Source organism: Corvus hawaiiensis, chromosome Z (genome assembly GCF_020740725.1).
Source record: "Corvus hawaiiensis isolate bCorHaw1 chromosome Z, bCorHaw1.pri.cur, whole genome shotgun sequence".
NCBI classification, from domain to species: domain Eukaryota; kingdom Metazoa; phylum Chordata; class Aves; order Passeriformes; family Corvidae; genus Corvus; species Corvus hawaiiensis.
The window spans coordinates 670,771-698,527 of record NC_063255.1 but is presented as its reverse complement, the minus strand read 5'-3'; the positions used below and the strand labels follow the sequence as shown (position 1 = coordinate 698,527).

The 27,757-nt window shown below is 53.4% G+C and overlaps 1 protein-coding gene across 1 annotated transcript; it reads left to right on the top strand.

The window, feature by feature from the left end:
* The first annotated feature begins 18,223 nt into the window (after positions 1-18,223).
* On the top strand, positions 18,224-25,777 carry ST8SIA3 (ST8 alpha-N-acetyl-neuraminide alpha-2,8-sialyltransferase 3). The gene is made up of 4 exons (XM_048291858.1): positions 18,224-18,453; positions 19,017-19,139; positions 20,927-21,484; positions 21,695-25,777. Exons 1-4 carry the CDS (start codon positions 18,275-18,277, stop codon positions 21,975-21,977), a joined length of 1,143 nt encoding a protein of 380 aa, XP_048147815.1. The 5' UTR covers positions 18,224-18,274; the 3' UTR covers positions 21,978-25,777.
* Positions 25,778-27,757: the final 1,980 nt, after the last annotated feature.

The following is a 27,757-nucleotide window of genomic DNA, read 5'->3' as shown; positions in this document are numbered from 1 at the left end:
GGGGGAACAAGGGAGCCCCACTGGGAGCGGGATGTTGTGCCAAGGCCTGCCTGCACGGCCTGGGTGTGCTCCCTTCCCTGGAAGAGGGAGGCAGAAAGGGGAAGCAGAGGAACGGCCTCATTTCACATCCCCCGGCCATGGGGCAGCCACCGCCTCCCTGGGCTCGCCGGTGTTCGTGTCCCTGCTCTGTCCCCGGGGCATTCCCGGGCTGTCCGTGCCTGTCCCAGGCTCGGCCCTGCGCTGGTGTGTGAGGATGGAGGTGCCTGTGTGAACAGGAGCTGGTTTGTGTCTGTGCCATGGAGCTTCTGCCCTCGGCCAGCACGGACTGAGGCCTGGAACGCTGAGTTGGAATTGGCTTGTTTGGGAGCCAAACAAGTCAGGAGCCAAACAGCTTTTCCAAGTGGAAAACAAACCACTTAAAAAAACCCAAACAAGTAAAAAACCCAAAACAAGCTCTTGAAATTTCATCTCCCAAGGCAAATCCTTTAATGTCAACCGTCAGTCCCAGGGTTTTTTGGTGCTAATTATCACCCTATAAACTCCTTGCTAGAGGGATGTTTCCTGCCCAGGCAGTGGGGTTTGTCAAGAAAAAGCTGACCCAGCCAAGAGGGAGCAGGGCTCCCGCTGGGAAAACATCCTGGCATGAGCATTCCAGGAGCACTGCTGTGCTCGGTGGCGGCGCAGCCTGTGCACAGACCAGGCATGTCCCGGGTCACCCCAGGAGTGACACATGCACGGCCACCGGGCTCTGGCCCCTCCAGTGGCTCTCAGGGATGTCGCTCTCTCAGAGGGTATTAATTAATTAATTAATTAATTGTCTGTCTCTCGCTGGCTGTTTGGGTCAGGCTCCCAGGGCCGATCACAATGAGAGCACCCCGGGGAGCCCTTTGTTCTGCAGAGGTGAAAAATTGTACCCACAAAAAGAGTTCCCCCTGCGATCAATTCCCTCTAACAACTTTATTGATTAGCTGCAGTAACATCTCCCATTTATTAATTATGAAGATGTTCCAGTGATTCCTTAAAGTTAACTGTTGTGCTTTCCCTCTGCCCTCAGGCCCCAACCCAGCCAGGACTGCCCAGAGCAGAGTCCCCATCCCTGGAGGGATTTAAAGCCATGTGGATGTGACACTTGGGGACGGGGGGTTAGTGGTGGCCTTGTCAGTGCTGGGGGAACATTGGTCTCAATTAACTTGGAGGGTTTTTCCAGCCTTTAGAGATTCCACAATTTTTCTATGCCCTCCTTGTTCCAGGATCCCAGAGCGGACACCTGGCCATGGATCTGTGTCCCTGCAGCACTGGGACCAGGTGGGTGCTTTGTCCCAGATGCTCTGCACAGGGGACAACCGGGATGTCTCCAAGGCTTTCATTGTTTGGAATTACTGACAGCAGAGGTGACAAATCCCAGTGCTGGGACCAGGAGTCCTTTACACACAGGGAAGGGATGCTGGAGTGGTTTCAACAGCCCAAACGAGAGGTTGTCCATGTCCTTTGCTGTGGAGCTTTTCCAAGCAGTGTGCCCGAATCCAGCCTGGCAGGGGGCTGCTCCCACCTCTGCTCCAGCCTCAGGAACATGCCACCCCAAAACCCCAGTGTCACCAGTGCTGAGGGGGCTCATAAACCACCTTCACACCATAAATTAAAAGGAGTCAGGCAAGGGCAAGGAAGCCCAGGAGCAAGCTGGAAGCAGGGGTAGGGAAGGAAAAGGAAGGTCAGAAAGAGGGTGATTAAGGAAATGCAGCAAAGAGAAATTATACAAGAGAGGATTAGAAATGTACGATTGGTGTTGGTACCCGGGGCCATAAATCACCCACAGTGGGAAGGAGATGCTGAAGGAAGCCGAGGGTGATGCTGGACTGATTATGAGTTTGAAATATGGCACGTTGGCAAAAAATCCACTGCGATTTATCTTCTGTCACCGGCCATCCCGGGAAGGTGGCAGCCATCCCCACACAGCTCTTCTGAGACTGAAACTCCAGCGCTGAATTGATTTCTGAGCCTGCCAGCCTGCGCTCGGCTGGAGCGGGTAACAAATAACACAGAGAGGGAGAAATTAGGGAATCAAAGAGATCACAGGCACAGCAAAACAAATGGGTGGTGTGGAGGACAGGGATTTGGGCACCGCAGACTCTATTTACACCCTGTAAGCAAACAGAACCCCAAATAAGCCTTCAGCGTGGTGTCCTGGGTATGTAAAGGTTTGATAACTCAGCTTTGCAGTCCTACCCACACAAGAGTGATTGCCAGTCTGAGAGAAAGGCGAAAATCTATACTTTTAGCAAATATCTAGATCTAAAAATAAAAGGGGGATACAAATCCTAGCAACACAGAGGGGTTAGTTAGGAGGTGAATTAAATCTCTGGATTAAAATATGAACATGTCCTGTAATTACAAACCCAAGCCCAACCTCCTAAAGCCCCTCCATGGGCACAGTGCAGGAGCAGGGCTGGGGCCGCGTGGGACCCAGCCAGGAGGGCCTGGGGAGGGCTGGACATGCTGCAGTGCCGGTGGGAGGCAAAGCAGGAGCCTGAGAAAAGCTCCAGAAGGATCTGCTGGCAGGAAGCATAAACCAAAAATAGGCAGTGGCAGGAATCAAGGCGAGAGTGGGGAAAATGGAGACGGCGATCAATACCCGGAGACCAGAAACATAGAAGATGTGAACCGTTTTTATTCCTGGCCTGTGCAAGCAGGGGCTGAGCTGAAAACCTGGTTTCTCTTAGAGAAATCATAGGCATAGTTAAAAAATGTCTAAGAATGAAACATGCAAATGAGGGCATTGACTGCAGGGTGTCCCTGTGCCTTTAGTGCTCCTGAGCTGCTCCCAGAGTCTGTATGGAGGTCCTGACACAGGGGAGAGGGACCCTGGGGCATCCCTGCCCAAGCACATGGGCACAGCCCAGTTCAGGCATCAGGGAATGTGCCTCTGTCCCGACACAGTGACTGGCTGCTGCTGCTGCTGCTGCTGCCCTGAGGGTGGTGGTGGGGCACGATCTGTGGGTCCAGGGGATCCTGAGAGGATGGGAAACATCTGTGCTCCAGCTCATCCATGGTGAGAATGGAAGGAGCAGGGCAGAGCTCTGAGCTGGAGATGCATCATCCCACGGAGAATAATCCCAGCACAGGACTTGCTCCTGAGCACCTGGGCCAGCCCCACTCCCACGGTAGGCCCAGACCTCCAGCCTGGGGTCCCACAGCCTCTCCAGGACACTTCACCACCTTCACCATTAGGAAAACTCCCTCCATGTCCTAAAAAAATTAACCTAATTCGCCCTTGCACTTCATTTCCCCGTGAGAGCCCAGCAGCAGCGCAGCATCTCAGTTTCCCTGCTGTCCTACTTCCACACCGGCTCCATCTGGGAGACAAGGAGGTCAAGGGAGAGGCTTGTTTGGGATCGCCACGGCCTCACTGGCACGGCCAGGATTAGAGCCAGGGAGTCCAAGGGTTCAGGGTCTTCCCCTAAGCACGGGAGTCCCGCTGGAAAACAGATGGTGAGGAAAAATGATTGGAGGAGATTAATAATAACACTGATAGAAAACCAGATCGAAGGGATCAGGGCATAGCAGAGGGGCTGAGCGATAATTTGGTGCCTTGTGGGAAATGAGGAGGACAGATGCTTGCCTAAATTTGGGGATTAGATTTTGTAGCCTAAAGAAGATAATAAATGAAATGATTATGGCATTAAAGTGCTGGTCCCTGTGGACAAGCAGGTTGGGAAGACCCTTGGCATTAAGAGCCAGAGATGAGGGGACAGGTCAATTTTAGGGCACCCTATCAAAGGCCATCCCCTGACTGCTGAGAGCTGCTTTAGCCCAGGGAAATTCCTTCTTCACGGGACGCATGGAGCATGAGACAAGGATTCTTTGGTCACAATTGTCCAGGAAAGTTTAGCAAAAAAATTGCCATTTTTAATTCTTTTTACCTGGCTTGTGCACTGTTTGGGCTTCGGGAAAGTCACAGCATTTTAGCAGGACAGAGTTCCAGGGGCATCTTACCAGAGTAACTGGAAGGGCAAGGGTGTGTGGGGCCACCAAGCCCAGGCTGCACTGGCAGGAGCCCCCTCAGCTCAGCCGTGTCCCCAGGCTCCACACCCAGAGCTGCCCTGAACAAAGAGGTGCTTTTTTTTCTGGACACTTTTCCTGGCTTTTCCCAAACTTGAAGCCCGAGTGGCACCAGAGCTGACCCAAGGTGGGAACCCACCCGGTTTAGGGGTGCCTGGGGCTGCTGCAGGCCTGGGGGCTCCCCCCTGCTCGGGAATGCCGGAGGAGGACGGCGCTGCCCGGGCTCCGGAGGGACGATCCCTTAATCCCTGCTTGTTGTCCCTGCGAGGGTAATTGGCACGCGGGGCTTGCGATGGAGAGCCGGCACTGCCTGGGGTCCCTGTGCTGCGGCCCCGCTGCTTGTCAGAGCCCCCGTTAAAGAGTTTCCCGTGGAGAAGTGCCTAATGATGGACCGAGAAGATGAGGAGGGAGGAGGCAGCTCCAGCCGCTCCTCGCCGAGCTGTTCCTGCCAGGCAAACAGCCGGAGAGGGAAGCGGCATGGGAGAGCCCGGGAGCCGGGAGGAGGAGGAGGAGAGGGAAGTGCTTTACGAGGGGAGCCTCTCCTCTCTGAGCACAAATATCTAAAAACTATTAATTTCGGGCAGCAGCTAGGAAGAAATACATGAAAGGGAAATTGATTTCTATTTAAATGGTATGTTTTCATCACCTTTTTTCAGAGCATGAACATTCATCTCTGAGTACCTGTGCTAATTGATTTCAAATGCAATTCAACACAATCACTGTAGAATAATAAATCTGGGGGGCAAGAAGGAGAAGGAGGGAGATCAGCACGGCTGGGGAGAGGGGAGAGGCCACGGGCACACGGAGCAGCTCTGCCAGCCTGTCCCAGGGACAGGAGGTACATCCAGCCTGGAAAAGGTGGGCACAATCCCATTACAGCCGTCATTTGGGGATCAGCGAGCTTTATGGATAATACAAAGGGACCTGCTAATCCACATAAGCTCTCGGGGAGAGGGAGATTGCGAGGGAGATGGGACACAACCCGGGATAGGAGCCGAGCATCCCAGGGCTGGGAGGGGGCTGGTTTGGGTTGGGAGGGACCTTAAAGACAATCCAGGCCCACCCCTGCCATGGGCAGGGACACCTTCCACTAGAACAGGTTGCTCCAAGCCCCATCCCGAACACTTCCAGGGGTGCAAGGACCAGCAGGACCAGCAAGAGGAGGAGCAGGGGGAGAGTGGAGGAGCTGGGAGGGCACCAGTAAAACCTGCAGCTGGAGATCCAGGGTCACGTGCGATGTTCTGGGAGGGCACCGCAGAGGAGACCGCTCCGGGAGCAACAGCTCTGAATAGCATCCAGCTTTTAGGTGTTTATCCTCAAATAAATAATGGAACATGATACCCAAAAAGCTGCTGTGGGAAAATGGGCTAATGGAAGCCCTGGGTAAGTGCAGGTGAGGCGGAGGGGAGCTGCTCCTGCCTCAGCATGGGGCACTTGTAGCCAGATATTGCGGTGCTCCAGCCTGTTGTGGTACTCAGGGCTCAAAAGGATGCTGGAAACTGGGGGGAGAACAGAAAATAGCCATAAAAATTACCTGCGGCCAAAAAGACACTGCACAGCTGAAAGAGCCTGATGTGTTTAGCTCATCAAGGAAAAAGGGGAAAATGCCCTGATTACAGGATATGGGAACTTCTGCGGGAAAAATGATGGAATAACAAAGCGCCTTTAACCTTCCTTATGGAGGCTGCTCCATAAGGAAAGAGTCCCCAAACTGGAGCCAGGGGAGAGCTGTGGGAGCCCTTCCCCACTGACCCAGGCACAAGCTCTTTGGCACGAGTAGGATTAATGAGTGAGATTCCAAGGCCTTTGGTAAACGAGCAATCTGTGGATTCAGTGTGGCACTGTAGGATAAAGCTTGACAGCAGTATTCCTAAGGAGCTATGTCCCTGTTTTCCCTGACTGCTTTGGCTCCCAGCTAACCCAAGCCATTTCACACAACCTTGGGAAGGGGGTGTATGCGGACACTGCCCAGACTGGAGGTGATGCCGCAAATTCTCTGTTCTTTTGCTCTCTCCACTGCTGGGACAGAGACGGGCATTTTTGCTGGACCTTTCTGAAGCAGTTTTTATGGATATCATCTTTTTCCAGGACTTGTAACCTTGCCAGGGAGAGGGTTAGAGCTCAAAACCCACCTCCAAACCACATGGAGCTCTTATATTGATGCAGCTGGGACTGTAGGCAAAAGAAACCTAGTGAAATAATGGCCAGTGGACAGGCAGAGACCGTGGAAAGGATATTGATTGGAACAGGGTCTCTTTTCTGCACAGCACAGTGAGCTCTGAAGGGCTGAGCTTCAGGTAATTTCTAGCAAATAATGTGTTGTACACTGTTATTTGTGGATCCTGGAAATCAAACTGGAGCATCTGGGCTCTTGTCTAACAAGTCCCTGTAGCTACAGCCAGTGCCTTGAGAGAGGAATAGAGGCAGCAAATCAGAAATAAATCGGAATAAAATGAAACCCAGTGTGTTTGGCAGCAGTGGGACATTGGGTGCACCCTTGGGCAGCAGCACCGTCCCTGGGTCTGTATGTGAACCCTGCCAGGAAAAGCTCCTGGAACCTGAGCAGAAGGAAGTTTTGCAGGCGCGGAGGTGTGAGGTGGGGTGGGACACAGGCCACAGCCATGGGACAGCCTGGAGGGCTGGGAGGCGGCAACAGCAGCTGCTCCCTGCCCCCCCTGCGCCGGGGCCATGGAAATAGAGGCATTTATTTATAGTATTTACTCGGGCTGCCAGCAGTTGTGCTGAAGGATTTGGGGGCAGAACACATCTGTCCATGGCAGAAGGGATGTCAGGAGCCCTGCCAGCCGTGGCTCCCAGCTCTGCAGCCCCGGCATCCCGGCTGGCTTCGCTCCACCTGCCTCCTGCCCGGGTAACAAAGAGATTCCAGCAGCGGTTCAGAGGTGGGGAATTTGATAAACTGGCTCATATTTTTAAATGAACAGATGACACTTCATCGTGGCCATGACAGAGGGCTCGGCGCTGCTTTACAGTAATCTATGCCTTCTTTAACACACGGCTGCGATCCCGGCCGCCAGCAGATGAAGGATGGAGGAGCAGGCAAAAGGTTAATAGAGCATTGGGCCTTTTTTAATTGAAAAAATGACTGAGGGACCATGTAGCAGAGCGAGCAGTAATATTATTACAGGCTGTAAGTACTGTTCCAGAGACTTACTGTTCATCTGGGAGCAGAGTAATGAGCGCCGGGCTGTGGCTCCCACCTCGGCCAGAATGCCGATGGCTCGCCAGCGGGAACCAGCCACCTTGGAAAAGGGACAGGATCGCCTAAATGTTTGTCTTCCTTTGGAAACTTTGAGTTTCTCCAGGAAGTACCCTGGGTGGCTGGCAAAATGGATTCCTGCACAGGATGCCTCAGCAGTGTCATACCGGATCGGCATCAGTGTGCGAGGGGCTCCAGCTGGGCTGGAGTTTGTGGTTAGGGGCAGAGGCTGCAGGGAGCTGCCTCCTGATCCAGCCTGAGTGGCACAGGGTGTAAATCAGCATGGCTCTGTCCATCTCTGCAAGTGACACACCTTTACACCACCGTGGATGGGCCCTGTGTCCTTCCCTGGCGCTCCTGGTGCTCCCTGCTGCAGGTCTGGCACAGGGCTCAGCACAGAGCATTCCTGCACCGGGGCATCCCTGTGCCAATTCCTCCACCGGGGCATCCCTGTGCTGAGCATCCCTGTGCTGAGCATGCCTGTGCCAGTTCCTGCACCAGGGCATCCCTGTGCTGAGCATCCCTGTGCCAATTCCTGCACTGGGGCATCCCTGTGCTCCTGCCCTGGGTGTCCTGGTTGGGACCCGCAGCACAGACCCATTGCTCAGCCCCGACATCCCCGGCAGCTCCATGACCCCGCAGTGCCATCTGCTCCAGAGGTCAGGAACAGGGATAAATGGCACATGGGAGAGCCTGCAAGGAGAGGGAGGCAGAGGGGGAGGAAGATGTCCCGGAGAAGCTGGCAGACAAGGGCCAATGGCCTTTGAGCCCGCAGCGATGGAGAGAACCCATCCTCGGAGGAGGTTCTTTCCGGAGCGGGCTCGGTGCTCGGCTCAGCGGAGCGGCGGCGGGGGCCCAGCGGTGCCGACGGGGCTAATTGATGAGGAATTGCCACCGGAGCGCTGTGTCATCCCCGAGAGCTGAACTCGGGGCTGGGGGAGCAGGGCTGTTAAACAGGCTGTGGCGGCACTTTGGGCTGCCAGGATTTATGCTCCGCAGGAGCAGCTCTATCTGTCATCTGTGAAAAGCCTCATTTACAGAGCGACTCCGTCAGGAAAGGCAATCAGCCTGGAACCTGCTATGCTGGGAATTTATAACTGCTCTGCCAGGGAGAGCTCATCCCTCCCTTCTGCAGGAGCCGCAGGAGCAGTGACAGGAGCTCCCGGCCTGCCCCTAGGAATGGGTGTTTGCCCCCACAGGGAATCCCCCGGCCCCAGCACCCCCCTCACAGAGCTCCGAGTCTGGAGAGTGAACGTGGTGATGGGTCACCCGTCCGTGGCACAGCCAGGAGTGTGCCTGTTAGGAACATGCGCACCTGTCTCTGGAGGGCAGAAGGGAATTCTCATGGAAAAAAGCAGGGGAAAGGCAGGGAGGTTTTGCCTCACCCCTGGGCCCGGTGATGCCCCGGGGCTTTGCCTCTGGTGTGGAGGAGGATTTCCAGGTGTGGGAAACCACGGAGTCCCAGAATGGTTTGATTTGGAAGGGGTCTTAAAGGCCATCCAGTGCCACCCCCTGCCATGGGCAGGAACACCTTCCCCTAGCCCAGGCTGCTCCAAGCCGCTCACCACAGCCCGGTGTGGATGTCTGCTGCTTCCCAGGACCCCTGGGACCCCCAGGAGGGCACAGCACCTGCGGGGAGCTGCTGTGCCACTGGGAGCAATGGGTTATTAAGGGTGCACAGGTTCCTGCACCAGCAGAGCCCACACTGGTGCCCTGCTCCAGTCCTTCCATGATGGACCTCGAAATAAAGCCCTGACTGACGGATGGATCGCTAACATCATCATTTGTGCTGCATTTTCCTCCCCCGTGGAGGATGAGCTCCAGTTACTCCCATCCATCTCATTCTTTCAAGTCATCTTCATTCTGCAATTTCCCCTCACCCCGAAAAGAGTCAAAGATTGATCCATTTCTTTCCAATTTCAGCTGGGGAGAGGGAAGGAGCCCGGGGAGAGGCAGAGGATGCCTTTTGCCTCCCCCAGCACGTGCCTGTCCGTGTTCCTCCCCGTTCAGAGCAGGAGCATGGCTGGCTGGGTATTGATCTCTCCCTGGGAAGTGCTGCAGCCTGTGCCCTGACCTCCTGCTCACCTGCCAGAGCCAAAACCACTCGTCTCTGGGTCCCTGCAAGGCAGAAGAGGAGTTTCTCCCCTCAAAAAGGCAAAGGCTGTCCCAGCCAGGACAGCAGCCTGTGAGCCCAGTCACTGCAGCACACAGAAAGGAGTTGGGAATAAATCCCGACAGGAGGAGGGTGGGCCCTGCCCACATCTGCAGTGAGCTGTGTTTGGTCTCAGCTGCTCTGTCCATGGCCAGGTGGGACCCCGAGATGGCAGTGGGGTCTCTGGCACTCAGATAAAAGATGGAATTCAGACACCTACTGTGAAACATTGCAGACCCAAACATCTCTGCCACAGCGTGGTCACTGTCCCACTAAAGCCACGCTCAGACACATCCCTGTGGTGCCCCTTGCCACGTCTGGTAACAAGTCTGATTTTAGGTGTCATGCAGCAGGTGTTTAATTATCAGAGTCAGGGCTTAATGGCATTTGTGTCCCGGGGGGAGCAGTTTGGATGCGTCTTGGCTGCAGGAGCCGCCAGTGCTGCTTCCCAAACTCCCTCTCTGATAACAGGTGCTTTTACAAACATTGTTAAATGAGACGGATTCAAACTAGGCCTGGTTTTCCCACCTGATCAATAGATCTGAAAGGAACAATGCCAAATATCTGGAGTTATTGTGCAGCACTGATGGCTGTCAGGACAACGGGCAGAGCAAAGACAAAGACACACCTTTGCCTCGGTTATTACTTTAAGCCCTTTATTATCATTATTATGGGTGATTAAAAATCCCATTAATCAGATGCTAAACAGATTAAGCCCTATGAATTAATTTTCTGGAAATAACTAAGACAAACATTCTGTGCAGAGCTCATTTAATGAAATAGAAGCTGTTTATCTGTAAAATTAGGGCTTGAGGGTAGCTGAGCTTCTGCTGGAAAAATCCAGTACAGTGTGGGCATGGTGGGTGCAGGCTGGAGCCAACGCCGATTTTTTACCCATTCTAAGTAAAAGAAAAATCTTTCTGTAAGTAATTTATGATACATTACACAAAGAGCTCATTAGCGAGGGCTACAAAATAAAATTACAGTCAGTTAGGAAATAATTCCTTGATTTAGTGTGTAAGGAGAGGAGGCTAAAGGACAGAGGCCGCATGTGCTGCTGATGGGAGCACTGAGCTCTGCTGTTCCACTGTCCAGGTGTGCATCCCTGAGGAAGCTGGGCCTCCTCCTGCCCTCACTCTGCACCACCCCAGTGGACCTGACACATCTGGGGACGTGATGGGAGAAGCAGCAGCAGGAGGACCTGGAGGGGAGACTTCTACATTATGTTTTCTTGGAAGCAATCTCATTACAGTGTTAGTTCATTGGCATGACTAATTGCTGACACCGTTTGGTGGCTGTATCACACAGTTCCTCCTGCTGCTGGGTGCAGACAGCTTTGGGCCTGTTCTGCAATGGGGACCAAGAAGGATGAGCTGGAAGGAGAACCCTAAGGTTGAATTAAAAATGTGATATATCAGAATATAAGACATAAATAAAAATAAGATGTCCTCTGGTATGTTAGCAAAACTGGGGGGAGGTCTGGAGCCCAACAGAGGATTTTCTTCCTGGTTTATGCACACCCCTGCACTACCCACAGCCTCCACCATTCCCTGTGAGCAGGAGGCAACTGTGAGCCAAGATCCCTGGAAAACCCTTTTCTCCTACTAACAGTTAAACAAGATGGTTTTTATCAGCTTTGCCATTAATGACAATGGTACAGGAAGTGAGCATTAATTGATTTTTCACCACCATCTTTCCCTGCCATGATTATGGAGTTGCCTCTGAGTGCAAAATATTGGGACCAACGGGGTAAAAAACTTTCACTGTGGTGAAACAAGTACAAGAGCCATGCAGCTGTGACAATGTCCTCATCCTGAAATGATCCAGCTGTTCCTGCCCTATCCCCACCCTGGGGTGACCAACATCCCGATCTCCAGGGCACTGCTCTGGTTCACAATGATTTTGTGTCAAAAGCCCAGCATCCAACCCCTAAAGCATCTCCAGGGACAAGTGCACCTTCCCTTTGCATCCATTTACAGCCTTCCCCTCAAACTGCCCATGGAGTGGCTGTTTCTTGCGTCTGTTTCAATAAATGGGTGTGTTTGTTATTGCTGTTTAAAGTTCCGTGCTTGGCCTTTTTAAGTCATTTGATTAGGAAGTAGAGAGAATATTTTAGCAGCAGAGAGGGCTCTCACAATCAGCAGTAGGAGGAATAATCCAATTTTCTTGGCAAAGAAGGGCAAGGGTCTTCCTAGAAGGTCAAAGCTCCCTTAGCACAATTAGAACTTTAATTAATGAAATTGGTTGAGCCTCCACCAGCAGAAGCAGCGTATTTGTGGAGCTCTGGGAGTGGAGACAGCAGCTCCCTGTGCCACCGACTCTCCTGAGCACACCCCGGGCCCCCAAATGCACCCAGACCCTGCCGTGGAGGACATTTATTCCAGAGATGCAACTTTGGGGCTCTTGGTTGAACATCAAGAGCCAGATTGGGCTCTGCAGCAGCACTGTGAGGAGCGGCACGACTCACCGTGTGTCGTGCTGTTCAGACATGCTGTCTGCAATTAATATTGCATAATGGCCTCCTGATTCCTAAATTATGTATTTCTCCTTCTCAGCATCGTGTGGTTTTTTTACAGGGTTAATTATTTTCCATCATTCTGCCTTTAGCAACAGTCGTCTTAATTAAGGGGGCCAAGTTCCGCTCTCATTCCTGCCTGGCAGATCCTAATGAAATCAATGGAGCCGTGCGGTGTAAATGGGACGGACACCAGCCATCCAGTAAAAATAAAATATTCCCTCTCTTGTTGATTAATGCATAAAATTAACCCAGGCCTAATCTCCAACTCCTGACTGAGTGAATCACTGCAGAGCCCCCTCTCGGGGTGGCTTTTCCACGGGCAGTTCTGACCTTACTCGTCCCCTGTGCATACCAGCAGTGCTCTGCCGCCACAGCAGCAGGGCCTGGGTGCCCTGGCTCTGCTTTTGGGGATGAGAAACACTGCAGAAGTTTGCAGCAGGACTCCAAGTCCTGTGACCTCTCCCTCCTGCAGCTCCCGACAGGGCTGAGCAGGGGGTCCCTGTCCCTGTGCTCCTGGCCAGGGCTCTGCCAGCAGGCAGCTCCCCCAAAGCTGGGTGCTGTTCGCTTCCAGGGGTCAGACAGCTGGGGGAGGAAGAGGATTTAAATCAGCCCAGAGCCCCATCCCTGGCAGTGCCCCTCGGCTCACTCCCTGCCTCTCCCCCACACCCTTGGCTGCTGGCACCAAAAGGGCTGATCCCCAACTATTCCTCCCTGGCTTGCATTTCCTGACAACCCAACATTAAACCAGGCCCAGGCAGCCATACAGGGGAGGCTCCAATAAGTGGATCCACATGCAATATTCATGGGTGGCTTCAGAATAGTTACAGATCCATCACACTTGGCAGCGGGATGGGGATGGTGTGCACTCCTAATGCTGGGCTTAAGCACCTTCTTGAACCCGAGCCCTGAGGGTGGATGACGGCCTGGAGCCGGGGGTGCCGGCACAGTCCCACTGCTGGCGTGACCCCATCTGTCCTGTAAAAGCCCCCTGCCAGCTCTACAGTTCCCCTCCCACCCTGGAAAGCCTTCTGGGACCTGTGCCCATGGTCATCCCTGGCCACCCCGTGATCCACTGCTCCTGCACCCAGCTGGAGCACTGGATAAAGCCCCCTCTGAGCAGGGAGAGCAAGGGAGCCACTGGAGCTTAATTCCCTCACTCTGGGAAAGGTTTGCTTACCAGCTTCTGGCCAGCACCACACTGCAGCTCCAAACCTGATCTCATCCCCCAGGATTAATTTTTACACAATCATTCTGCAATCTATGATAATCACGCCATAAAAAAAATGAAGAGATTTGGGATTTTTCCCAGCGCTGAGGATTAGGTCTAAAGACAAGTAATCTGCAGGAAGCTCAGCTGCATGCACACCACTAATCACTCCCTACTCTTCCCAGCTTTAGCCCTTTCATTAGGATTTTCCACAGTGGGGCTGGCTGTCCTTGCTGAGATCGGCTAACACAGACAGACAGACAGATCCCAAGGGATACGGCCATGTGCCAGCCCACAGGGGGCCATGGCAGCAGCTTGGGCGAGTGGCAGTGCCATGAATCCCTGTGGTGCCGTGCATCCCTGTGGTGCTGTGCATCCCTGTGGGGTCCTGCAACCCTGTGGGGTCCTGCAACCCTGTGGTGCCCTGTATCCCTGTGGTGTCCTGTATCCCTGTGGTGTCCTGAATCCCTGTGGTTCCCTGTATCCCTGTGGTGCCGTGCATCCCTGCAGTTCCCTGTATCCCTGTGGTGTCCTACATCCCTGCAGTTCCCTGTATCCCTGTGGTGCCGTGCATCCCTGCAGTTCCCTGTATCCCTGCGGTGCCGTGCATCCCTGCAGTTCCCTGTATCCCTGTGGTGCCATGCAATCCCTGCAGTTCCCTGAATCCCTGTGGTGCCATGCAATCCCTGCAGTTCCCTGTATCCCTGTGGTGCCGTGCATCCCTGCAGTTCCCTGAATCCCTGTGGTGCCGTGCACCCCTGTGGTGCCGTATATCCCTGCGGTGCCGTATATCCCTGCCGTTCCCTGCATCCCTGCAGGGCTGGGGACATGGCTGTGCTCATCACCTCTTTCTCCACTACTGAGAGAAGCCTCTGGAGTAGGCTACTCACGCTGGGATCTCTCCAGTTTCCTTGGGAAGGAGGAGAAGCAATTGGCACGGGAGGCATTAATGCAGCGCCTCAGACCAGCTGGTGGGATGGTTTTAAAATGTAATAAACTATTAAAAGAAATGATGAGCTAAAATCCTGAAGCCTTTAGTAAATTCCTGGTTTAACTATGTGAAGAGTGAATTATAACCTGGGAAGTGGCAATTTCCCCATTACAGAGGCAGCTGTCCCTGTGATCTCCTGAGCCCCCAGGAACCTCCTTCAGCTGCCGGCCTTGCCAAGCCTGGCTTAACTAATCCTGGTCCTGCACTAAGAGCAGCAGTGAGTGGAGGAGGTAACAACACACACACCAATCCCTCCTCACGGGAACGCCAGGATTCTTCCCATTGTTTCCCGCTGAGGCTTGGAACTGAATTCCCAAACAGTCCTGATGGGATGTGCCCCCGTGCCTGGGGCTCAGTGGGCTCCTGGCACTGGCAGAAGGGTGAGAGCTGACAGGCTGGGAGAAAACACTGCACGTTTTAGCATCAGGAGGAGAGACGTGCCCGTTGTGCCCAGCAAGCATTTTTCCAAATATAATTAAAATAAGCACATCTCTGGGACCGCTCTGACCGCAGGGATAAGGATGCAATGCCAGGTTTTTAAAACAAAATAACGTAAGCACTTAGAAAAGGACTCGAGCAGACTTTGGGTACTTATGTTCAAAATAATTGTCCCAGGAAACCCGATTCAGCAGCCACCCAGGCTGAAAGCACTTAGGCACACGCGGGCAGGCGTTCAACAAAGCATTTAGTGACCCCGGCGCTGCATCAGCAGGAACGCGGGGCTCCGGGCAGGGAGTGACTCAGGGAAACCGCGGGGCCCAGGCGGACGAGGTCCCGCCGGGGGACGGCCGGGGTTCCACCTGGGTCCCGCCGGGATCCTGCCTGCGTCCCGTTGGGGTCCCACCTGGTTCCAGCCTGAATCCTGCGCAGCCCTCACTGGTCCCACTGGGGTCCCGTCTGGCCCCAAGCACCCACGGCAGTGTCCCCGCTGTGCCCCTGTTTGCCGCTGGCCCTGCCTCTGTGGCTGCTCCCACTGCGTTAGGGGCCGGGATGTGAGGGTTGCTTAGCCCAGCAGGGTGACCCAGGAGCCGCAGCAGCTCGCTCCTCACACCCTTCCCCCGGGAATGCCTTTGCAGTCCAAGCGGAGCCGCTGCAATCCAACAGCCTCGGCTGCTAAACGTGGTTGAGGAGGGAGAGTGCTCGTGGTAATAAATTCATGGATCTTCACACCCCAGCAGGCTGACAAGCACCTGGTTTTAAAGAGACTTTAAAACCACTTGAAGCGCTGTGAGGCAGACCGAGAGTCCCTTATGCTTGGAGACCCCAAACACTAGCTTCAAAGGAGGGAGGGAAATTGCAAAGATAACCTGAAAAAGGTGGATTTCAGCGGGGGCAAATCCTCAAAGCACAAGTTTCCTGTGCTGTTATAAAGACCATGTCCCATTGCCATGAATAAGTCAAAAAGTGGGAACCTTTCCTAAGTGCACACCCAACCTGACAGGTGGTTCCTCTGTTGGGCTGGAAAGTGGATCGATGCTCCTGGTTCCTTTTATGTGGCGTGGCCGTGCTTCTCCTCAATGGGACCCATCCCTCCACCACTGCAGCTGCTCAGATCCTTGTCTGTTTCAAACATATTTCTTCCCTTCCTCAGCTTTTTCTCACAAAAATCCTGTTGGATTCATCTGATGGATATTTTCTTATTGGCAACACGCTGCTGGACAGTGAGGGCCTCTAGAACACTCCCCCTGCCCTGGCCATGATGCCACCGCCGCTCCAGTCACAGCCAGACCCTGTCCCTGGCCCAGCCTTGCTCCCCACGCCCACCACAAGCTCTGTGGCTCATTACACCAAGCTGTGCCAGCAGTGCCATGCCTGCTGCCCAGATGGCTCTGCCCCGGGACAGGGTGTCCATGGGTGCCCGGAGAGCAGGGTGTGTCCCACTGCCCAGCTGAGAGGTTTCACAAAGAGGGCACGTTCCTCCTTGGAGAGCCTCAGATCTCAGCTAACCACATTTCCTGCGGCTGCCACTGCTGGATTTTCCTGACTTAAGGGCCAGTGTTTCTCACCAGCTGAGGGCTCGGTGCACCCGGGGCTGTCCCAGAGCCAGTGGGAAGCTGCTGGCAGCCTGGGACACGTCCTTCCGAGCTGCCCCTTGTCCTCCAGGCAGCTTGCAGAGCACCCTGTGACCAGTAAAAACATGGGCTCCCAGCCCGCTGCTCCTTTGGAGCTGCCCACAGCCCCGAGCTGCCTAATTGAGGCGGGAGTGGTACCTGGGCCTCCCCACTCCTGCCGCAGCCTCCGGCGAGCCGAGCTCTGTGTCAATTACAGGAAAATCAATGAAGATACTGTTCAGGACTCCTTTTCACCATTCAGCACGGATGATATCCTTCACTTTCTAGCACTGATTCATTTACTTTCGGCCTCTCCAGGGGCTCCTGACATATTGCTATCTGAAGAATCTGAAGCAAGAACTGCCTTTGTTTCCACTGCAACTTGTTGGTGGGGCTGGGGCTCACAGCGGGTCAGGGGAGAGGTTATGACATACGGCAGGCTTTAAACATTTCTTACCAAAACACCTTCCCAAGATCCTCCCAACTCTCTTTTGCATGGGCGGAATTAGGGGAAAAATGGGTCCAAACACAGGACCAGAGTGCCGTCGATCTCCTTGCTCCAGCTCCAGGTTGCTCCAGCTGAGCTGTCCCCCAGAGCAGTGACACCACAGTAGTGCTGCTTGTCCTGCTGGTCAGGTTGGACAGGGCTAGGAGCAACCTGATCCAGTGGAACGTGTCCATGGCAGGGTCTTGGAACTGAATGGTCTTTCCCAGTCCAGCAGCTGGGAGCTCTCCTGCCAGAGAAGAGCCAGGAGAGTGACCAGGGCTGCACAGTCTCACTCTGGGGTTTATTCCCAGCCCCAGGACTCAAGGTCAGAAACTACAGGAGATAATATTAAACGTTATAGAGCTGATTTCTAAAATATTTAAAGCAAAAGTCTGTGGTTGTTTTATCGTGGGAAGCCTAGGATTTCACTGGGACAGCACTATCCATGCTGAAGCTGGGGACACCATGCACAGGGTGGACAATAACGGACACCAGGTGACAGTCACATTAAATGCCTATGTCCTGCGTCAAACCACTGCTATTTCCTGCATTCCCAGCCTTTTCTCTCTCTCCACCAAAGCCACAGGCATCCCACAGAAGTGGGATATAGACCTCGGGCCGTACTCTGGCCGAACTCCCACTGCAGGCTGAAGAACCACACTGATGCAAACCCCAACCCTGCCAGCTCCTCATGTTCCTGCTCTTCAAAGAGAGCTCCGTGCATGGAGAGCGGGTAGGAAATAGCCCAGAGCAAGGACGGGGCTACAAAGACAGGATCTATTATTTATGAGGCACTTCAGTGAACTCGGGGCTCGGAGGCAGAGCGGGCTGGGGGGGGCTTTGTGAGGGGAAAAATGGAGTTTGAAGAAACACTGAGAGCCATGCAGCACACAGGGATGGTGTTCATGAGAGACATCCCTGGGAGTGCAGAAGGCTCTCTTGGAGTTCACAGGGGATTTGCTCTGTGTTTTAGGGGGCAGTTCAATGACCCGTGCTCCAAACACCAGGCTTTTAAAGAGCGAGGGGTCTTCCAAGCCAGCATAGAGTCTGCACTGCCCAGCACAGGCTCCCACAGCTCTGTACATGCCACCCATGATCTACGGTGCCACAGGGAAATGGGAGCTGGGGATGCCGTGCCGTGCACCCACCTGGACACGGGTCCCCCAGCACAGGCACAGGGTCCCCAGCAGCCTGGGCCCCTCCTGACGGGTATCCAGGGGCTGCGTGGAGTCCCTGCAGACCCGGTGCTCCAGGGGGCTCCCTTTGGCTGCCAGGGTGGGCCACGCCAGGCTTTTGGGCACCCCAAGGCAGTGGGAAGGGCGGTCTGGGCACCTCAGGGTTGCTGGGGGCATGCTGGGGATGTCAGGGTGGGCACATCGGGCTGCTGGGGAGGAGACCCGGGGTCGCCACGGGTGCGGGGGGGGCCGTGCGGGGCCGTGCGGGGCCGTACGGGCGCTCCCGGCTGCCATTTCACCGCCCCGTCCCTCCATTTTCCTGCGAGCGCGGCGGAGCCGGCCCGGCCCCGGCCCCGCCGCCGCCCCCAATGTAGCGGCGCGGCCGCCCCGCACCCGCCCAGCCGCGGGGCCGCCTCCGGCATGCGGAGCTGCAAGATGGTGCGGGTGGCCAGCGTGCTGGGGCTCGTCATGCTCAGCGTGGCGCTGCTCATCCTGTCCCTCATCAGCTACGTCTCGCTCAAGAAGGACAACATCTTCGGGGCGCCCCGCGCCGCCGGCGCCGCCGGGCCCCGCATGTACATGTTCCACGCGGGATTCAGGTGAGGCGCGGCCCGCCATGGCGGCCCCGGGCCCGGCCCGCCCGGGCAGCGCGGGGGACGCGGCAGCGGGGCCGGAGCGCGCCCGGAGCGGCAACCGCAGCGGCCGGGGTGCGGAGCGGCGGGCGGGGGCTGCCCACGGCCGCATCCCCGGCGGCAGCGCGGGCGCTCTCCGTGGTGCTGATGGCGGCGGCCGCGGGGGCGGGTCGGGCACGGCCGGGAACGGGCTGCGGGTCTGTGTGTGGGGTGTGTGGGGTGTCTGTGTGTCTGAGTGGGGGGGGTGTGTGCGTGTGTGTTGTGTGCTTGCGTGGGTGTCTCTGTGTCTGCGTGGGTGTCCTCATGTGTGCTGTATGCGTGTCTCTATGTGTCTGCATGTGTGCTCTGGGGGGGTCTCTGTGTGTTGTGTGGGTGTCCCCGTGTGTCTCCATGTGTGTGCGTGGCTGTCTCTGTGTCTCCGTGTGTCCCCATGTGTGTGCGTGGGTGTCCCCATGTGTGTGCGTGGCTGTCTCTGTTTCCCCGTGTGTCCCCATGTGAGTGCGTGTTTCAGTGTCTGTGTCCATCTCCAGGTCCCAGTTTGCGCTGAAGTTCCTGGACCCCTCGTTCGTCCCCATCACCAACTCCCTGGGCCAGGAGCTGCAGGACAAGCCCTCCAAGTGGGCCTTCAACCGGAGCGCCTTCGCCCACCAGAGGTGAGCAGGCAGCTGTGCACGGCCCAGGCTGTTCCCCTTCCCACCGGGAGTTAAGGGAATGCAATACTCCGCTAAGTACTCTGAGCTCCCAGGAATTTGCCAGCGGCAAGAGACAAAGGCTGAACCAGAGCTTTTCCCCAGACAGTTGCAGCTTCCCTGGAAGACTTGATTATTTCAGAGCAGGACACCAGGCTGCAACACACATTATTGTACCAGAACGTGACCCAGTTTCCTGGTGTGCAAGTAGAATTGTCATTACTCCAGGATAAATAGCTGTGGTTTAAGACTGGAAACACTTTGGGCTCTAACAGCCATGAAATGCTGTGTTCATGGAGGCCAAAACACACACAGAGAAACTTCCCAGCTGCCGGCAGTTCCGAGCAAGTGCAGTGCTGCTCCTGCCTCCAGCTCTGGCTGCGGGGGCAGGCACAGAGCTTTGTACTCTTTATACATACATCTAATGGCTGATTACATATATTAAACATTTCTATAAAAGAAAATAAGACTGTGTAGCCATTTAAGACAGCTACTGCTATCTTGGATTGTAATTTTGTTCTGACAAATGCCTGCCGGTTTAGGGACTGGCTCGTGGCTCTGCTCACATGTCCCACCTGGGGAGCAGGAACCCAGCTCTGTGGCCAGGCAGGATGAAGCTGCTGCACCTCTCAGTGCAAGGTTTGGGCTTTTCTCCTCCCTTCAGGCCACTGTCCAAGGACAGCAGGACAAGTAATTCCCTTCCAGTGCTGCTACATGCTGCCCTCAGGAGCTGTGGGCTACAGAGAGGAGGTGGCACTTTGTCCCATCTTTTCCCCAGGACCTCCCAGGCTATGTGACAGTGGCCACCCTCAGTGTTTCTCCATCCGTGGCACCAGCAGCTCCATAAGCCTGTCACTGTGCTATCCCTCTGATGATTTTAGCTGATGCCTCAGGAGCTGCCTTTGCACTTGTCCGTCAGCCAGAACCCATAATTAGGGCACCCAGTGGGACTCCATTAATGCTCAGACATTGGAGGATGCAAGCTGGAGGAATGGTTGTTTGTTTTCCATAAACATAAGTAAATAAAGTCCTATTGGGTTTCTAATTTTATGCCCTGCAAGGGAAATTCCCAAGCAGGGTTGGTTTTGTTTGCTTTGTAAGTATCCCTAATAACTCTTGTAAAAGTACTGCTGTGCTTGCCCAAATATGAATTAGGGAACTATATTTGCATAGCTGGAGACAGCAACTGTTGCTTGGTTTTGTGATTGGAAGCTTGTTAATGAGAATATAAATATATATATGTGTACATATATATATATAAATTGTCTCCTTTTAATTCAGTTGGATAACCTGGGTTTGCTTCAGGTGCCTTGTGGCTGCACCAGGAATGAAAGGCACACACAGCCCCAGCAGAAACCCGTCCTCGGCCCCATGTCACAGCCTGCACAGGGCAGTGCAGTGCACACCCCACAGCTGGGTGACTGTGGGGGATGTACTGGGAGCTGCGCCCCTTGTCCTAAGAAGCCAATCCCATATTTTCATGCTGACAGTATTCCAAGAGGCACAGGCACAGCCTTAGCTAGTGTCAGTAGGGACCAGCCGGTAAAGCCAAGTGGAGCTCTAGGTGAGGAGCCAGCTCCGTCATTCCCATCTATTTATATTAATTTAAAAACCACTGCACTCTATTGCTCAGGAAACTACTTTAGTACAATTTAAAAAAAGAAAAATATAAGTCTAGGTGGAAAACAAATCCACTGCAAAAAAAGGGGAAATAGAACTCCATGTTTTCTGTTATTTTGCTCTTGTTTTAGGCAAGAAATCCTTCAGCATGTTGACGTCATCAAAAACTTTTCTCTGACCAAGAGCAGCGTTCGGATCGGGCAGCTGATGCACTACGATTATTCCAGCCATAAGTACGTTTTCTCCATCAGCAATAACTTCAGGTCTCTGCTCCCTGATGTGTCTCCCATCCTGAACAAGCACTACAACATCTGCGCTGTGGTCGGCAACAGTGGGATCCTGACCGGGAGCCAGTGCGGGCAGGAAATTGATAAATCAGATTTTGTCTTTCGGTGCAATTTTGCTCCAACCGAGGCTTTCCAGAAAGATGTTGGAAAGAAAACCAACCTTACCACCTTCAACCCCAGCATCCTGGAGAAGTATTACAACAACCTCTTGACCATTCAGGATCGCAACAACTTCTTTTTAAGTTTGAAAAAGCTTGATGGGGCCATTCTTTGGATCCCTGCTTTTTTCTTCCACACGTCAGCAACAGTCACGAGAACACTGGTTGACTTCTTCGTTGAGCACAGAGGGCAGCTAAAGGTCCAGTTGGCTTGGCCAGGAAATATCATGCAGCATGTTAACAGGTGGGTGCCTTGCATTTAACTGGCCAAATACATCTCTTTGTACAAATACATCTCTTAACTGATTTTTCCCCTCATGCCTGACGTGATAGGCACAGTCTGGCAAGTCAGGACCACTTGTTTTTAGTGCCACTGCAGTTTTGTTGTTGCTTCAGAACATCCTTCAGTTATTTCTGAACAGATTGGTTCTGACTCAAGTGCTTGTCTCCCCAGGTACTGGAGGAACAAGCACTTGTCCCCGAAGCGGCTGAGCACAGGTATCCTCATGTACACCCTGGCTTCGGCCATATGTGATGAGATCCACCTGTATGGATTCTGGCCCTTCGGCTTCGACCCCAACACGCGGGAGGACCTCCCGTACCACTACTATGACAAGAAGGGAACCAAGTTCACGACCAAGTGGCAGGAGTCCCACCAGCTGCCTGCAGAGTTCCAGCTGCTCTACAGGATGCACGGTGAAGGACTGGCCAAACTCACCTTGTCGCATTGTGCCTAAGAACCTAAATCTTGAAGTGCCAAATGATTGTCTAAAAAAGTGCCCAAAACCAAATTAAACATTCTTCAGATAGAATTCTAAAAAAGAAACAAACCCACCCTAAAGTCTTTTCCATAATTTAAAGATGCTTTTTAGCCACTGCCCATCCAAGGGTTTCAGCGTATTTAGCAGTGCAGAAGCTTTTATCACATTCTGTAGATGCGATTTGTGCAGCTGCAAAGTTGAAACATTTTGCATTTCTAGATAAGCCACTCAGTATGTTTTAATATCTCTTCATATTTTAGCGTTCCACTAAGCGCCCTAAATCTCTTCATTTTATTGTTCCTTCCCATTAGAGCTAGAAATGCTACTTTTAAAAGGTTTTGCTTCTTTTGTATCTGTTGCTCTCAATAGCTCAGCGTTGCCGTGGCCGATGGAGGAAGCCACTCGGGATTCCGGTGCAGCGTCACACGCAAGTTCCTCAGTGTGGATCCTGATTTCCACCGCTTGGGTATTTTCGTATTTACTGAATTTTACATTTTTTAAAGAATAACAAGAAGAAGGTCACAAAGTGGCTCGTACCTTAGCTAGGTGTTTATATCACTCTTGGAATACTTCAGTGTTTTAATTCCATTTGGGACAGATCCTAGTCCAGACTAGACAGGCTGAAGCATGTTCATTCCCATCCATCTGATACTGTTCTGTCATTTGGTTTCAAAGTTAAACCACCATGGTAAATGGAATTAGGCTTCTCTGGAGGCATATTGGGTGAGAAAAGCCCCAAACCCTGTCCCTCTGCTTGGGCAGGGACTGGCAGGATGGGCAAAAATGGAAGCCAGGAGCTGGGATTTTTAAAACTGGTTTTTGTAGGGAAGTGAACAGAGCTGGAGTGCAGGGAAGAGGAAATGCCATTACCAGATTTCCCCATGTATGTCTGTAACTCACCAGTCAGACAGCTGGAGTAGTGGTCCCATTTTCCTGTCACCAACAGCACTCCAAGGCAGACAGGGCAGACGCTTCCTTGGCTGCTTGGGGACAGGACCAACAATTGGGTCACTTCGAGTTGGGAAGTGTTGGCCATTATGTCTCAGGATAAAGGACCCTGGGAAGTAACTGGGTTTCTTGTGAGTATGCTGGCAGGTATTCAACCATTTTTTACTATTCTGGGTAAGAACTGACCCCACAATGAAAAAAGATGCAAAATCCAATATTTAAAATGGCACATGTTAGTTTTTCTCAGCTTCTTTACCTACAAGCCGACATAGGAGATGAGGAAGGAGATCTCAAGCACAACACCCAACCTGAGCAGCCCGGGCATGTCCTGGTGTCCACCGTGGCACCGCAGCTCTGCTGGCCCCCACAGCTGGGACAGTTCTCCCCCACGCCCCCGGGCGGAGAAAGAGCTGGTGGCTTTCTCCTTCATTTGAATTATCCCACAGTTCCCAGCTTTGCTTTTCCAAAGGGCTGTGGCGAGGCTGGGATCACCCCCCCGCTGCCCCCTGCCCAGGGCTGCACGTGGTGTGGTGGTGATGTGCCAGTGCCGTGTGGTGCCGCAGGAGCTGTGCTCCATGTTCTCATCGGTGTCATCGTGCGTGAGGGCCTGACCCCAGCAGCGGAGTTCGGCTGTGCCGGGCACAGACCCCGCGGAGCACAAGGACAGGCTGTCCCTGTCCCTCCCTGCTGCCTGTGTCCCCAGGGAAGGACTGAGTCCCCCCAGTGCCGGCAAGGGCTGTGGGATCACAGCCTCCGGGAGCTGTGGGGCCGGCAGTGGCTGGGCAGCGCCGGTCCCAGCCAAGCCAGCAAGGACACTGCTCCAGGTGCTGGAGCACACAGATTGTTCAGCCCCAAACCAGCAATTGCACAGGGAAGGAAGAGCTCTGTACTGCTCGTTAATGAAGTGTAGGATTGAATCATTTCTGGTGTCATTTCTGGTCACTGGGGTCCATGGTAAAGAGGTGCCCAGCAACCCTAATCCTAATGGCAAAGAGTCCACCGGGGCAGAAGGGTCACTCTGAACCCTGGGTGACCCTTGTTGGCTTGTCTTAATGCCAGACATTTTTATCAAGAGGCATTTTACCAGTTTCCTGTAGGGACCCATTATTTCTCATCAGCAAATTAAAGAAATGAGAACTATTATTATATTGGCATGAAAGCAGGGAGCAAGGTGCTCCATGCAGTTTCTGGAACCTCCCCTGGTCCTGGAGAGGGACAGAACGCCCTGTCAGTCCTGGGGACAGCCCTGGCATCACCACCAGAACTTTCCAAAGGCACAAAGGGGCACCAAATGCAGAGAAGGAAGCACAAAACTGACTGCAAATATTTGGAAATGGGAATACAGAAAAATTATTGACAGAGCGCCATATTACATCATTGATTTTTAAGCAAAACTCCCCATCGATGCTCCAGACCCACACTGAACATTTCAGAATCATTGATTTTGATGGGGAGTTCTGCCCCACGATCGATGGCACAGCACAGCCCAAAGTAAATTGCTTCTTAGTATCAATATTTTTTTGCCCGAGCTTGTGCGAGGTGGAAAACCATCTCAAAGTGTGCAGCTTTTGTTTTGCCTGGTGGGGTCTGAGGGAGAGGTGAGGGCAGCAGGGGATGGAGAAGGCAGTGGCTGAGGAGGAGAGGCTCTCTGGGGCTGCCTCTCTCTGGCAGAAATGCCTTTGCATTAATAAGCAAATATCTTAATTATTTATTTAATTGTTATTTGGAAGGTGCTGGGGACTGCCCTCCCTGCTCAGGACAGCCAGTGGCCCCTGCATGCGGCATCACCTCAGCTGGGCTCTTCCTTCCCTCTCTTTGGTCCCAAACCTTCCTGCATGAATTGCTGATGGCTCGGGGAGAATTTTCCCTCCCATGACTGAATGTCTAGACAAGCCAACAGAGCTAATGCAGCGTGATCAATAACTGTAAGTACAAAACATTTGAGGTTCCAAAATCTAGAGAAGTCCTCTTGAGCAGCTCCCTCCATTTGGAGACCCTGCTCAGCCCTGGGCAGCCAGGACAGTGTCCAGTGGCAGGCACATCCCGCTCCAGCCCCTCTGCCAACAGGATGGGTACCAAGGTGCTGGGGGTGTACATAGGTTTGGGAATACATGTTTCCTTTTATACATCTTGGGTCTGTGTTTTTGTTGCTTGCATCTCCTTGGTGAATGGTAGCGAGGCATGTGAAAACAGGCATTTGGCTACCGGGTTTAATTGTGAACTAAACCAAAAAGCAAGAGTTTTGTGGAACAGAACTAACTGTGAATGGAGGCTGCAAAAACAGGGCAAATAGGAAAAAGCAGGTTTTCTGTAAAAGAATGTGTCTTTATTCCAATGGCTCTACAGTTCAATGCCTGATGGAGTTGTTTTCAATAAGAAAAGATAAACGTTTTAAAAAAAAAGAAAAAAAAATGCCATAATTGTAATAAAGGCTTCATTATTACGGGCCATACTTAAAAGCATTGTTTATTTTTCAATGGCTGATGTTCATAAAAGGCCAGGGCAAGTCTCAGGTGAGCGGCAAAGGCACCCGTGGTGGGAAGGACGCTGCAAGTGGAGCTGCTCCAGCCTCACGAGCATGGAGAGCCTTGGGACTGGGCCTGGGGGCTGGGACCAGGCTGTGTGTGTTCCCAGCCCGGGGCTGGGGACAGGCTGCACAGCACATCATGCCCTGGCTCCCCTCATGACCGTGCCGCGTTCTCGTCGTGAGCATCCGGAGCTCGGGAGCTCTCAGTGTGATCCCGCGGTGTGATGTGCCTGCAGCATTGACTCATGTGCCATAACCCGATATTGAATGCATTGTTTTTAAATAAAATGGTTTCTTGTGCTTTGGGAGTCTGTAAAACTCTGCTGCCTCCACTTCTTCCTTATTATTTCCCGAACTGCTCTGGGCCACTGATAGGGTTTTACTGGAAAACTTCACCAGAGGAATTGCCAATGGTGTTGCTTAATGCTCCCTGTATTTCATTATGCAGTGCAACAAGCTTGGTGTGATGGATCAAATTCTGCACTCCCGTGGAATACGTGGAGATAAAAAGCGTGGGAATCTGGGCACTGATTGGCTCGTTAAGGTAAATTACATTCCCAAGAACACCTTACAGCCCACTGCTGTTACTTGTTCCAGGTGACTTGTTCCAGCTGCTGCTTGCTCCAGCACTGCATAGCGTCCTCAGTGGCTCCCGGCAGGAATTCTGCTGTGTGTTTTTAGGAGTTCGCATGAACTCCCAGGATAGAGTCCCTCAGGCTGGCAGGCACAGGAGCAGAGCCATGCCAGATCCTCTGTCTGTGCTATCTGTGTGCTTCCCACCACTAATATCCCCTACAGCTCATCTATTTGTCCTTGAGACCATCCTGGCAGAGAGGCAGGGTTTGTAGTCCCACAACCCAGTTTGGGTATGGGGATGGGACAGGAAAAATCCTTTCCTTCCTCTCCCACTGGTAAATGTGAGGAAGGCTCTGCTGGCCACTGGTGCCAGGGCTGGAGGGTGCCAGTGGCCAGTGTGGGTTGAAGCCCCCAGCCCTGTGTCCAGCTGTGCCTCCATCCCTGGGAAGGTGTCCTGAGGGGCTGGAGCTGCTCCCTCTGCAGAGAATGGGCTTGTGACAGCAGTTTCAAAATGCCAAAGAAAACACTTGCAATGTTTGTTTAAAAGCAGGTGAAAATGACATGTGCAGGCCCTGGCCAGCTGGTGACGGCTGTTTTAGAGGAGAACTCCCTGCACCTGTGCCGTGTCCTGCACTGAGGTGTCACCCTGGAGTCACCCTTTCCTGTGTGGTTTGGGTCAGGTGCCAGGTGTGGGTGCTGCAGGAAACTACAGAGACGAACCCCAGAGAACAAAAGAGGAGAGAAATTAAACTTCATATTCCCAGGGGAGCCACAGCCCAAACCAGAAGCATGCTGGGCAAGAAAGCTCAGCCAGGCCAGGTCAACCCCCAGGTTTGTCCCACCCCACCATCCCTGGACACTCCACTGCTGCCTCTTTGGGGGGAGTGAGAGCACCTGGCTGCAGCACGGGGAGCCCTGGCTGCAGGCAGACAGAAGGAGGAAAGCTAACAAAGAGACTCCCTGCTCCCTCCCCCAAGAGCAGAGGGAAAGCCTCTGGCAAAGGCAGCCATGCAGGCAGGGAATGCTGTCCCGCTGGGCAGCTGAAGCTCGCTGGGCTGGAAGCAGCAGCAGCCACCCGGCTTCCAGCGCTGCTCCTGCCACCGTGCCCAGCTGCCAGCTCGGCTGGGCCTTGTCCTGCCTGGGTGACAAAGGACACCCAGCACCCTCCTGCTTCTGAGGGCAGGCACAGCCCCATCAGGATGTGCCCTCTGCTTTGGGTACAACTGCACCATGCATGGATGGTTTCACCTTGGCAGGTTGATTCCCAGGAAAATTTTGACACTAATTTGGAAAGACACCAGAATTAGGCACTACAGTGTGTAACAAAACATCCTCGGGGGACACAGCCATCAGGTGCAGGTTTGGAAAGAAAAAGTCAAAGTCAGGCCTGATGAATTTGTTGGAGAAGAAGAAGGCAAGGCAAAGCAAGAGGAAAAGAGAGGAAAAGAGAGGAAAAGGGAGGACATGGACACCAGCACATGTGCGGCACCAGATTCCCATCAGGATCTGCCCACCCGCCCCCCTCCCGCCTGCCCACAGCGGCACCTTCGTCTCTGGAGCGCTGCACTTGCCTCTCTTTTCCCCAAATCAACTGCAACTTTTGCCTTCCTTTAGGAAGAACAAAAAGATTTCACACATAACTTGCCCTGAACAAAGGCACCTCACGCCAGGGCTTTCTTTTTTGTCTTTCTTTCTTTTTTCTTCT

Coding starts and splice junctions, on each gene's coding strand:
- ST8SIA3 (XM_048291858.1), top strand. CDS start 18,275: ATGCGGAGCTGCAAGATGGTGCGGGTGGCCAGCGTGCTGGGGCTCGTC. Junction 18,454..19,016: donor ATGTTCCACGCGGGATTCAG/GTGAGGCGCGGC, acceptor GTCCATCTCCAG/GTCCCAGTTTGCGCTGAAGT. Junction 21,485..21,694: donor ATCATGCAGCATGTTAACAG/GTGGGTGCCTTG, acceptor TTGTCTCCCCAG/GTACTGGAGGAACAAGCACT.